General features: G+C 33.8%; 1 protein-coding gene across 1 annotated transcript; it reads left to right on the forward strand.

Moving 5' to 3' along the window:
* Positions 1-710: 710 nt before the first annotated feature.
* Positions 711-1,307, forward strand: LOC149794852 (uncharacterized). The gene has a single exon (XM_089963723.1). The coding sequence runs from the start codon at positions 711-713 to the stop codon at positions 1,305-1,307; it is 597 nt and encodes a 198-aa protein (XP_089819849.1).
* The last annotated feature ends 13,245 nt before the right edge of the window (positions 1,308-14,552 follow it).

The raw sequence follows: 14,552 nt of genomic DNA on the forward strand, positions 1-14,552 counted from the left end.
AAAATGTGAAATAATACCTGGGATTTTAAAATATCTAAACTAGGGTAATTTAAATTCCAAAACAAAGTTTTTTAAAAAATTTTAGTAATGTTTGTATAGCAATTACGAACACCAAATATTATATTACTAGTCTATGCTCCTAAAATGGGTAACAGAAAAGAGTGAAGCCAACAAGCTTTGTAAAAGTCTAACAAATAAATCATTTCCCAAGAATGCAAAATGAAGAATAAGAAAAACGAACTTACAGTATTGCGACTCAAATCCAATAATAATCCAAGAATTAAAGACACAAGTCCTAGTAATGGAAGAACATTGGAGAAACAGCTACGTTGGAAGGACACAAACTGTACTTTAGTGTCAGAGAAGACAAACATGAGCATTGGGTTGGGGTCCTTTGTACACAAGGACAGTGTGAGTACTGTCATGCGATGTCGGCCAGTATCCAGCCGGCTTACCACCATCCGCCTCAGGGCAACTCATTCAACATCACCATAATACAATCATACGCCCCAACATCAGATTATGATGGCGCGGATGTGGAAGACTTCAATGACCAGCTAGAAGAAATTGTGGATAAAACACCGAAGAAAGACATTCTGGTTGTGCAAGGTGATTGGAATGCCAAGATAGGCAAGGAAGCGTGCATGAACTGGAATGGAACATGTGGGCGATGCTGCAATGCACAGACAAATGAGAGATGACTGAGACTCATGGAATTCGCAAGTTACAACGACCTTATGGTGGCAAACACCTTCGGCCAGCACAAAGTATCCAGAAGATGGACAAGGCACAGCGCAAGCGGAGACCATCACAGTCAGATCGACTACATCATGGTGAAGAGGCGCCTACAGTCAAGTATAAACATCGCCAAAACTAGAAGCTTTCCCGGAGTGGACATAGCAAATGACCATGATCTCGTGATGATGACCTTCAGGCTACATCAAAAGAAGGTCAAGAAAGAGAGCCACACAAGAACAGAATTCGATCTCGAGAAATTGAAGGATCCCGAAGTAGCAAAAGCCTTCCAGGCAATGATTGGTGGGAAATTTGCACCGCTCACTATCATCGATGCTGACAATACCGACATGGACACGTTGATCACCACCTTCAATACTGCAACGACCGAAACAGCCAGCAATATCCTCGGTATACTTCGCCCAGTCAAGAATTCCTGGGTCACAGCTGAGGTTCTGAATCTGTGTGACAAGAGGAGGGAAGTGAAGAAGAAAAAGAACGATATAAAAGGGGCAGAGCAGTACACGGCAGTCAACCGGAAAGTCAAGAAAAGCTTGAAAAAAGCAAAATAGAACTGGATAGAAGAAATGTCCAAAGACATTGAGGGAAACTTGAAATGAACAACAGCAGGAAAGCATGCCAACTGGTCCATGTTCTAACGAGCACAAAACAACGGCGGGTTACCGCCTTACAGGACAACACCGGAAACTGCCTCACAGAAGAAAAATATTCTGAAAAGATGGACAGAGTACTGTGCAGGACTTTACAACCACCGAGCCACAATAGATCCAGAGGTTCTGAACGTCCCTCCAGCAACTAACAACGACAACCATCTATCATACGCGAAAAAGTATAAGCCGCAGTGAGATAAATGAAAAAGTGTAAATCAGCATGAGTGGACAACACCCCATTAGAACTAATACAAGCTGGGGGAGCTGCAATGATTAGCGCCCTCACAAACAGTTGCAAGAGAATAATGGGAAAACAAGCCAGAATAAACGAACTCCTACATGCTTGTAAGATTACGTAAAGAAAAATCAAGCCAGATTAAAAGAACTCTTATATGCATGTAAGACTAACATAAGAGAAAACAAGCCAGATTAAAAGAACTCCTATATGCATGTAAGACTAAAATAATGGGAGAACAAGCCAGATTAAACGAACTCCTATGTGCATGTAAGACTAATATAATGAGAAAACAAGTCAGTTTAAAAGAACTCCTACATGCATGCATGACCAACCTCATGAGAAAACAATCCAGATTAAAATAACTCCTATATGCATGTAACACTAAGCTAAAGAGAAAAACAAGCCAAATTAAAAAGAACTCCTATGTGCATGTAAGACTAACCTAATGACAAATTAGGCAGATTAAAAGAACTCTTATATGTATGTAAGACTCACCTAATGAGAAAAATAATCAGATTAAAAGAACTCATATATACCTGTGCGACTAACATAAAGAGAAAACAAGCAGGATTAAAAAAAAAAAACATCTATATGGATGTGAGACTAACCTGATGAGAAAACAAGCCAGAATAAAAGAAATCTTATATGCATGTAAGACTAATCTAATGTGAAAATGATCCAGATTGAATGAACTCCTATGTGCATGCAAGACTAGCATAATTAAAAAACAAGCCAGGTTAAAATATTTCGAATATGCATGTAAGACGAACCTAATGAGAGAGCAAGACAGATTAAAATGACTTCTGAACGCATGTAAGACGAACCTAATATGAAATCAAGCCAGATTAAAAATAATATTATATGCATATAAGACTAACATAAAAACAACAATAAGGCTTAAAGGGAACTCCTATATGCATATAAGACTAACCTAAATAGACAACAACCAAGTTTGGAAAGAACTCCTTTAAGCATGTCTGACTAAGGTAATGAGACAATCAGGCTTAAAAAGAACTCCTACATGCATGTAAGACTAACCTAATGAGACAACAATCAGGCTTACAAAGAACTCCTTTAGGCATATAAGAATAAACTTATGAGAAATAAACCAGATTATAAGAATTCCTATATGCTGGTAAATCTAACATAAAGAAATGACAATCCAAATTTAAAAAAAGAACTTTTATGTAACACTACTCTTATGAGGAAACAAGCCAAATTAAAAGAACCGTTTGCTGTCAATACTACCTTAAACATCTTCTGCTTGGCAGATATCGTACCATTAGTCCTTATTTCAGGCACGCAAGACCCAGTCACAGATTAAACTCATAAAAGATCACCAAATTCACGAAATATGGCTATTGACTGTGATGTATGCCGATCAAAAAAGTTAAAAGTTATTTCATTTTTTCCAATATTTTGTTAAAGAGTTGAGAAAATGCATAAATACCCATCATATTCAACCTATGGCATCGATTAAACCATGCAGCTACTCCAAAAGAGTTTACCTCAGAATGGGATTTTAGTGGCGCTAGCAAAGCCTTTACAGTTCATAGTAGTAGTGGTGCCTTGAAAGGTAACCGTAGCAGTAATGTCTTGAAAGTGTACAATGCTAGTAATGCCTTGAAAGTTCACAGTGCTAGTAATGCCTTGAAAGTTCACAGTATTAGTAAAGCTTTTAAAGTTCACCGTGCTAGTAATGCCTTTAATGCTGATAGTGATAGTACTGCCTTTAATGATGATATGGGTAGTAACGCCTTTAAAGATGACTGTGATATTAATGCATTCAAAGATGACAGTGATAATAATGCATTTAAAGCTAATAGTGATAGTAATGACTTTAAAGCTAATAGTCATTGTAATGCCTTTAATGCAGATCGCGACAGTAATGCCTTTAAAGATGACAGTCAAAGTAATGTCTTTAAAGATGACAGTGAAGTTAATGCCTTTGAAGATAACAGTGATAGTAATGCCTTTAATGTTGATAGTGATAGCAATGCCTTTAATGCTGATAGTGACAGGAATGACTTTAAAAGGTGACAGTGATATTAATGCTTTTAAAGATGATAGGCATAGTAATGTTTCTAAGGATGACAGGGAAGTTAATGCCCTTAAAGATGACAGTGATAGAAATGCCTTTGTTGTTGTTGTTGTTGTTGTAATGGGGTTTAACGCCATTTTAGGCACAAGATAGGCTATACATTGCGGCCAGTATTAACGGTACAGGAAGAACCAGGGAAAACCCTGGAAAGAACCACCGACCCACGAGAAGCTACCGGCAAGCTTTCTCACATACCCACATTAGCCGAGCCCGAGATTCGAATTCACGCAGACAGAGGTGAGATGGCAGTGATCCGTAACGGTAAGCGCTTTAGACCACTCGGCCACTTTTAAAGTTGATAGTGATAGTATTATTTCGACTGATGCTTGAGTACATGTTTATACATTGAATTCAGTCTGCTTGTCGTGTACATTATACATTTCGTAATGTGTCACGAAAAGTTAGCTTTGTTACAGATATTGCACCATAATATTGTCACAAATATTCATGGAAACCTGTTCACATAATCGTCTTTTATGTCTATTGTTATCCACTCCCCGTACAAATAATATTAGATCAATTAAAGCTGTCATCTAAATCAATTAGAATTTCAGTGGAAATTCAATGAAATCAGAACCTCTTATTTGAAGAATTCATTCTCGTTCACAGAAGGTAGAAAGATGGATACAGTATTACCGTTGTCGTTACAACATTTTTTTGTCATACCCAGAGTATCAATGGCTAACGAAGTAAAACATCTAAATTTGGTTAGAATCTTTTTCTTTTGCTATAAATTATATCAGCCTTCTAATGGAAAATGACCCATTTCATGACTTTGACACATAATTCTACACTAAAGACATGTGGAATGTACGAAGCGATACACAGTGTAATTGGGTCATATTGCACATATTTCAGCAAATAGTACTATATGTACAAGTCCTATTTCATACCGATCTATTCTACTGCTGTTGTTTTGCTTCTGTGTCAGGCCGGAGCGAACTCTCAGTTTAATTTATAGAACTGTCGAATTCTGTCTTCTGCATCTCTTTATAAAATAAAGTATAACTCAATAAGCGTTCAGTTCGTCGGTTTTTCCTGCTCCTGTCTATGGAAACGAAGTACATAGTAAACCCAATAAAAGGCGTTCATGTCTGTATGTAAATTAGGATTATATCTGAAAGTGGTAAAATTTCCATATATAGATTCACGATCACTGTTGTTTTTGGAATACCAAACATGTTTGCTCATCGGATGTTCTACTTATCTTCCTTCATTAAACTATTAATCAGACTTGCAAGTCTTTCTAGGAGATGCCCTTTTGTGGTAGCTAATTCTTGATTCTTGTAGATGCAGTCGCTTCAAAATAAATATATCTTTCTTTATTAATGTGTGTGAATGTCTGTCTTTCTAACCATGCATACAAAAGCAAATATCTGAAATGAAGGAACGAGCTCAGACATTGTTCACTAAAAGGTCTGCTCCACGTGGGAATGTACCAATACCAAATACAGTGTATACTGTAATTTTAAATGTAAAAACGTATTCCATAACACTGATGGTAAACATTGAATTTAAAGTGTAAAATAGTATTTGATGCTACTACATTTATAGTGTTGTTATGTGTCTATGGTTTTAAAAAAAGTAACAGAAAAAAGAGAGAAGACAACAAGATTAGTAAAATTTAACAAATAATTTGTTTCCCTAGAATACAAAATGAAAAATGAGAAAAATGAACTTATGGTTTTACGAATCAAATCCAAACATATTCCAAGAATATAAAGCACAAGTAATAGTAATAAAAAGTTCTAAGTGAATCTCAGTTCAAATCGCAATGAAAATAAAGATGCAAGGCGATGATGACTGTAATAACCTACGAAGTGCAAATGTGTCAACCGTCTCTTGTTGAATCACTTAAAATATTATTCCAGTTTTGAATTCCGTATAGATTCCAGTGAATGTCTTTGTCCAAGAAGTATATCAGAGCACTTTTGTATTACCAGAGAAAACAATCACTTGAAATCAATAATTTGAAAAACAATAAAATCAGAGCACACTGGTCACAACATAATACAACTTAATGTGTCTAAAGTATTTAGCCGGATTGATACATTTTTTATCACAATATCAGTTATACGACTAATTAAGACGCAAAACAGATTTCTGGATGAGGGACAAAAGTTAATACTTCTGGAAAAAATAGAAGTTCGTTTATCAATTGACACATGCTTGATGTCACGTAGTCGAGTTATGATCTTAACTCAACTTAATGAATCTTAGCCAGAGAAAGATAATAAAAAGAAAAAAGTTGTTTACCAAAAAAATGTCACTGATTTTGAAACAATGTCAGCAACTAGAAACAATGTTTCTGTTATCAGTTGTTTACATCGAAAATTAAAACAAATATTAAAACAATCAATTCTAGACAATGTCAAATCCAGTAAAATCATTACATTACAATAGCATGTAATGGTATAAAAATTTAACAAAAAACCCCAACAATTTAATTAAATATATATAGCACTTCCCCTCATGAAAGAAAAATAAAGATTTATACAATAATTATAGTTGTGGTTTATAAAGAAATAACCTAGGAAGAAATCTTATAAATGATAAAAAGTATATAGGAAACAATATATTTATATGCACGTAAAAGTGCATTTGCGCATCACCTATAGAATATATATTTATGTAACAACAAATTCTACATTAATAATCTCTGATGTTTCTTTTTCATCTTGCCGATGAAGGTAACCGGGTTGTGATCATAAACACAAAAATCAGAGAAGGACCTGAACTAATGCAAACTTCAAAGTGTTGTAATGCCAACATCAAACCCAAGTATTCTTTCTCGATTGAACAATAATTTCCTTCGTTCTTGTTTAATTTAGTGGTAAAATAGCGCACTGTCTGATCGACATCATTTTTATTCTCTTGAATCAATACTGCTCCAACCCCAACATCATTTGCATCAGAAAAGGGTTTAAATGATTGGCTGAAATTTGGAGCTGTAAGAACTGGTGCACTCTTAAGTAATCGTTCATCCCAACGGCATCACTTTATATTGATAAAGTCCATCTAGAGGAACGAATGCCGATTTTTTCCCCTTTCTTTCCGTCAGTGGATTTCGCCAAAATCCTTTCAGAAGATCAAATTTGGTGGCATACTTTGCATTTCTAATTTTATCAATGCAATCATCAATATTTGGTAAAGGAAATGAATCTGTTTTAGTCACACTGTTCACTTAATATAATCAGTGCACATGTGGAAAGTTTTATCTGGTTTCGTTACAAGTATACATGGTGAACTCCAGTCATTTAGTCAGCCTTATGAAATCATTTCGCAAGCAAATACTGAATTGGTATTTTCAAGAAATCAAGTTTTAGAGGGTTTATCCTGTACGGGTGTTGTTTCAGAGGCTAGGAATTCACAATTTCAACATCTTGGCAATTTCGTTTGTTCTTGTAAGAACATCTGGGGATAGGTATTTATATTTACGTAATAACTATTTAACTTTATTCCTTTCTTGTTGTTACAAATGTGAAAGTTTCTGGTCCAGGTTGTTCAAAATTTCTGAATTCCGCTGATTGTTTACTCCATAATCAAAAGAGTCCGATTGTAATTTTTCGCACAATTCCTAACTGAGTGGGACAAGTACAACTAAATTAATTGCATTTTTAAGCTGGCTATGTGTAAAGATACTGATACTTTTTTAATTTGTTTACATCCCAGGAGTACTAATATTATAATTTAACTCATTCATTTTCTGCTTAACTTTGTAATGGCCGTAATACCTAATCTGAAGAAAATTTTGATGAATGTGCAACAGAGACCGAACTCAATTACCAGACTAAAAAATTCTGCCGACTAAAGTTCTGTCAAACCATGTTCTCTTTTGACTTCAACTGCTGAATGTCAAAACGATCAGAACTGGTTGGAAAATCCCAGACATAAAATTTTACCCTCGATCAGGCTGAACACATTTGGGGATGCCAAATAGAGTAAAACAAAAACATTATCAAAGCTTTTACTATTGTTTCAGTTTAATATTCCTCGAAGGAATTGCTTCTGGAAATCTTTCTGACGCACATATTACGGTCAACAAGTGTTGTTAACTGACTTCATCTTAGTTAAAGGACCAACGCAATCTACCATTATCCTGAATGGTTCGTTAAATGCAGGAATAGTTTGCTGTTGAGCTTTAGGTATATTCTGAATTTGTTTTCCTACCATTTGCAAAGTACGACACGATCTGCAATATTTAAAAATATCACTTTTAATTGTTGAACGTTAGAAATCATACAAGATCTTGTAATAAGTCTTATTAACACTAGAATAGCCAGCCAAAGTTGTTTCCTGGGCCAGACTAAATATTTTTTAACTAACTTTTGATAGCTCACTGACCATTCATCACCAGCAGGTATCTCAGGAGGTCTCCATTTTCTCATAAAAATCCCATTTTTAATGAAACAACAACTAGCTGGTACTTTTGTGGCTTCAGTTTCACTAATGGCCATTTGAGACAAACAAAAGACCACAGGATCATTTTCATGTTCGACGACAAGATATTGTTGGTTGTCAACCTGATTAGAAAAAGAGAATTAGTAGTTAAAAGAGGATCACTGTGATCAATACCTACTGATTAATCCAAACAATGAGTGAAAATGACCTCATTAAAAGCCTGAAAAATACATGTGTCAGCTAAAAGAATACCTTCCTGATCAACATCATTCACAAGAGCTTTCTTTGCTATAGCTCTGGTGACTGCACAAGCTGGGTATAAATCTGTGAATTCTTTTACAGCAGGATCGACTGTCTGATCCAAACAAGACTTGTCAGTTGCACGTGGATTAACCAAAACCTTATCTCCACCTAGACCGTTTCCTAGTAATAAAAGAATGGCATCAATGTGTAAAGCAAATACTGTTCCGACTGTCACGGGTCTTGAGACTAAGTCTGTTGACCAATGTAGACCATGGAGAAGAACATTAACAAATCCGCACTCTAGTCCTTGAATAAGAACAATCTTATTAGAAAAAGACTTCTCAGAAAACAACAAAGTACCTGATACTAAAAGACTATGAGAAGCTCCAGCGTCCATTAACATTTTAACTGCGATGGGATTGACTGAATCACTCACTAGTGATATAGGACCATTCCACATTTATGGTTCATAAAATCTCGATAATACAAACAGACTGGTGTTTATTAGACATAATAAATGTTTTGCATTCAATACATGACCGTGACCTTGATCTCTTAGAAATAAGAGCATCTGGAATAGATCTGTCTTGAATCTGTTGCTTATTTTTCAATTTGTGGCAATCATGCAATAGGTTCACGTAGTAAGTTATAAGGAGTTCTGATCATTCTTAAGACACATGGTTCTAAACGTTGGGCCAGATTGAAATTTAGAAAGACTAGAATTAGGTTGAAATACGTTTATACCAGAATACTGCTGAGTGGATGTCTTGCTTACAAAATAAACTTTATGAGCTAGGAAATACTCGTCAGCAGTACGAGCAGAATTTTCCACTGTTTCGACCTTCTGCTCATCAAGATAAGTCTCAATGTCAGCACTGACACAGTTCGTGAAATCTTCATGTAATACAAGTTCTCTTAGATTTTCATATTCATGATCAACTGTTTTAACTACGTACCATCTAACAAGTAACTACTCTGTTTGTCCAGCTCCTCTTCTTCATAGTTTTTGAATTTTAGTCGATAAGAGTCAGGGACTAACTCATAGCCTTTTAAGATGCAATCCTTAACCAGATCATAGTCAGCAGTCTTTTGTACTGAAGAGAGGTATAGATGTCTCGGGCTTTACCAAATAATGCAATCCCTAATAATAGACCCTACGCTCCCTCGTTCGTTTCAAATTTTCAGTATTTTTTTCAAAATGAGGAAAATATTTGTGTGCTTCATTTTCTCTGAGAAAGGGCACCAACCCAATATTCTTAGTAACATCAAAACTTGAATTTTTATGTAAAGTGGGAACGTGTTTTTCACTTGCTAACTCTGATTCTCTTATTCTAAATTTATATTCCTTTTCTTCCTTCTCTCTTTGCAATTTCATCTGCATTTGACTCTCTCTCTCTCTCTCTTTCATATTGCCACTGACTTTTGTTTCTCTTCTTTCTGTATCGGCGTTTGTTCTTTCTCTAACTTCATTTGTTCCTTCCGTACCTGCATATATTTCTCCTCTTCCTCCAAATGCAGTTGCTCTTGCATTTGTTTCTCCTTTTGTTCCAATTCCAGTTGTTTTATTTTCGTATTTTTTTCCATTTGTTTCATTTCTATCTGCAACTGAACCTGTCTTATATCTAATTCTATATCTAACTACATTTTTAAAAAGTAGTTTTATCTTTCTCAGAATAAGAAACATTAAGTTGAGTCAATGTCATACTTTAACTACATTACATCAAGCATGTGTCAATTAGTAAACAAGTATCTTTTTTTCCAGACGTATGAAATTTTTCCCCTTATCCGGAAGTCTGTTTTGAGTCTTACGTAGACGTATAACGAATATAATGGTAAAAGTTCTATCAGTCGTTTAGTTGCGTTATCTTGTGTCCAATGTGCTCTGATGTAGGGGTAGGACTTATTCTGTATTTCAATGCAGAGTAAACATAGTCTTAACTGACGGCTTATTCTGTATCGCAAACCAAAGTGTATCAAGGTAATGGTTACACTGACATTTTATACTGTATTTCAATCAAATGTATATCAAGGTGTTGATTACATTGAAGGTTTATATTGTATTGCAATCTAAGGTGTAACAAAGTATTGATTATATTGAAGGTTTGTTCTGTAATTCAATCCTAAATGTAGCATTGACGGTTTATTCTGTATTTCAAATCGCAGATGTAGCAAAGTATTCATTACACTGTCTGTTTATTTTGTATTTCAATCATAAGTGTAATAAAAAATTGATTACGTCGACGGTTTATTCTGTATTTGAATCCAAAGTATAACAAATTATTAACGGTGTATTCCATATTTCAGTCCAAAATGTAACAAAGTATTGATTACCTTGACGGTTTATACTGTATTTAAATTCGTAGTGTAACAAAGTAATAATAATATTAACGGTTTATTGCAATTATCCACATCCTCGTCATTTTATTGTATCTTACGTCGAGTGAAAGTATTATATACAAACAGATAGTTTAAGAACAAAATCTTCTTTCCTATTTTAAATTCAGCCTAAAGAATCATTTACTTTTGAGTTCTGATATAATTTGAAGGGAATCATTTATTTAAAATTTTCTTTAGAATTACACAGCGCTCATCAACATTTTGGATTAAACTATTACTGTGTCATTATTGTGAATTCATTCAAAGACATTTACTTCTATTTGTGCGTCTGAAAAATAAAGTATATGAGTAAATCAGCACATTCAACATTGGTATTCATCCGGAACATTAAAAACGTTTGTAATTTGCCATAGAACATTTAGGATCGTTTGGGATTTAATTCACACAACTGTAAGTTCGTGTTAAATTTTCCCTTTGTAACTTCGACACAAACATTATAATTAGCTTCTAAGGGTTGACTCTTTCTGTTACCATGTTTAAAATCCTTGCGTTATAACAAAAATTAGAGACTCGTTCAGCATGTGAATTTCTTTAAAATATTATAAAGATCGTAGCAACTAGTCTTTAAAAAATAAATTAAATTTGTTTCGGAATTTTTATTTTCTTTGTTAAAATATTTAAATTTCACACAATTGAGAAGTCTTTATTGAAACCACAAAGCATTCAAAATGTCATTTAAAGCTGATAACATTCTTATTAATGTTAGCCAGAAGGGTTGGAGCCTTTGGAAAAGGACGAGTTGCTTGAACATGCGACATTTCTGAAGCGAAAGCATACTTTACAAAGCAGGAGATGCAGATAATGTTGATTCAGTATGTGACGAGAGAGGATGATATTACTCTGGGTATTTTTTAGTAAGTCTGTATTTAAATTTGATAGGAAATTAAAGAAATTACTGCTAAATATATGGATTTGTAATTAAGGGTTTCAGCTTCAAGAAGAAATAATGGTAATGCAAATTCAAAAAGACGCAGAAAGAAAGATAGAGAGAAAGATGGAAAGAAAGAAATGCATATATATAGAGTAAACAGAGACAAAAAACTACTACACAGAGAGAGAGAGAGAGAGAGAGAGAGAGAGAGAGGAACGAGAAATAGAGGCAGAGAGAAAAAGAAAAAAGACGTAAATTTATAGTGAGCTTGTGTGAGAGAGGTTGATAGAAGAATCAAATGATGATACAGAGGGAAAAAGGGAATACAGAGCAAGATACAGAGAGAGAGAGAGAGGGAGAAAGAGAGAGAAATAACAAAGGCAAATTATATATAGCTACAAATTAGAACTGGCAGGTGGAGTAAACACTCCCCCCCTTTACACACAAGTTCAGGTTTTGATGTTACCATATTAGTATCCTCTTTGCAAGAAAAAGCAGCGTATAAATAGATAATGACTCTTTGGTCTTAAACAAAGCGACATAAAAGAGCCAAGACGGACCAGTTTAAAAAATTCGACAAATACTTAATTTCCCTAAAATACCAAACAAAATTTAAAATAACCTGCAGTACTGTGAAATGAATCCCAAACATTACAAAAGTACAGAGTTCCGAATGAACTCTAGTAGTATTCCGAATTAATTGCAACATTTAATGTGATGAATTGACATTAGTCTAGAATGTGGTCATCTGCCAACATGGAGATACAAGAATGATATAATCCAATATCCTTGATTGGATCCACAGTAATAAAATAGCAGTGGTTCAGACTTAAACCAATGAACACTTTGTAATTACAATGAATAATATATATATAAATAAATCATCACTGGCTACAACTAAACAGAACAATACAATTGATTACACGTTGGATGTAAATATAGTAAATAGTACTTTTAATTGTAAAGCTAAGACACAATAGCAGAGCCAGGATGAGGGTCTTCTTTTCATTCGAAATTGGAAACAATTTGCTTCTAAAAAATTCCGAACGTCTGAAAGAAAATGAACCTTAAACTCAACATCTGTAAGCATGTATATTTCCAATTATAAATGATGTTAATGTATATTTTAAAATAATATAGAAATATTAGCTATGAAATATGTTCTTACAAGATATCAAGACCTTAGTCAGATAGGCCTAAATTTACTTACTAAGTTTTGTCATTCACACAATATCGATATACTTAACTTATAGTCGTTGCGAAAGGCAACATACAATACAAACTAAATATACATAACATCTTTCAATAGAAAAAGGAAAATGATTGCAATACAGCATTCGTTTACATAATAGACGACTATGACATTACATTAAATTACATACCATATATTATGAATGACACAAAATATACATGAAGCTATATAATCTATGTACTTAAAAGAGCGTTGAAAAATATGTTATCTTTTCCTTGATGTGCCTAAAAGACAATATTGTATTATTATATGGTATTAAATTAAGTAACATAAAATAACGAAAACCAATAAGTTTTGTAAAATTCAAGAAAAAATGTATCTCTCTGGAATACAAAGTTAAAATTTAAAAACGAACTAACAATATTGTGAATTTTAAATCTAGCAATGAACTAACAGTATTGCAAATTTTCCAAATAGTCCTAAATGTTCCAAAACAAGAACACGTGTATGAAGTTAAAATTCAATTCTAAGTTCCAAATAAATTTCAATATCGAATATGTTGATGTTCATGTATTCTTATACGTGAATAAGGCCTGGAACCTGGTGATATGTTAATAGTGTTTTGATGTATCACGGTAATATAATCATTGTCTGAATTTACAAAAAATTCCAAACTAATGTATTTGTCCAAGAATTGTATTGAGCACTTTGTAATTTCAGTAAATAATAATTTGAATAAACATTCCATCCCAATTAGAAACTGAACACAACAATACGTAATTGTTCCTGCAAACAACACGAAATAAAAGCTAAGACAATAATTGAGCCAGGATGAAGGTAAATCCCTTGTCTAAACATTTAATGTCAACATGTTTATGAATTGCCAAATGACAAAATAACATACTACATGCAGATAGAATTAAACGTGTTTACATCCATTGTTAATGATCTGAACATTTAATCTATACTCACAGAGAAATATTATCTATTAATTCAGTTGTTTAAAAAATAATTGTCACTGATCAGGTAAACAAATCACTTGATTTTGGACAAAAGTCAAGTACAAAATACATATACACATAATAATTGAGAAAAGCCACCCAACAATAAGAATTAAATGTACATAACAATATTGTTTTCCTGTAACATCAAACTACACCTTAGTATTCTCTGATTGTTTGGTTTTATTTCATTAATGAAAGCATATGTTTTGTAATCACTAAACACGTTTATGTCTTCAGTCTCGCCAAAACCCAATAGCATTTAGAAACAAACATGACATATCAATATCTTATTCCTGTTTCAAAATGAGTCATTTTCCTTTGTAATCCTGACTGGAACATAATGAATGAATACCAGGCGCTACAGTGACTTCATCAAGAGACTGACCAATAAATATGTCAGCAAAAGGAACAATTTCGTGATCAACGTCATTCTCTAGAGCTCCGTTTTGTCATTGCTCTTGTAAAGGAATAAGTGGGCTATAAATGTGGATTTCAAGTTTATTAGGGTGAATCTTTTGATTCGAGCAAGGCTTGACTGTTACAAATGCTTTCACTACATCCTTATCTCCAGCTCGATCATTGCCTAGTAAATATAGGAAAACTGCAACAAATAATACAGATTCAGGAAAGAAAACATTACTCATCATTCGGAAGATCTTGTTGGAAAAATACCAAATTATGTTTCAAATATCTTGCTTT

Source organism: Sinohyriopsis cumingii, chromosome 7 (genome assembly GCF_028554795.1).
Source record: "Sinohyriopsis cumingii isolate HCF-2022 chromosome 7, ASM2855479v2, whole genome shotgun sequence".
Classification (NCBI taxonomy): Eukaryota; Metazoa; Mollusca; class Bivalvia; order Unionida; family Unionidae; genus Sinohyriopsis; species Sinohyriopsis cumingii.

Excerpts from the sequence above, each read along its gene's own strand:
- LOC149794852 (XM_089963723.1), top strand. The coding sequence starts at position 711 with ATGGAATTCGCAAGTTACAACGACCTTATGGTGGCAAACACCTTCGGC.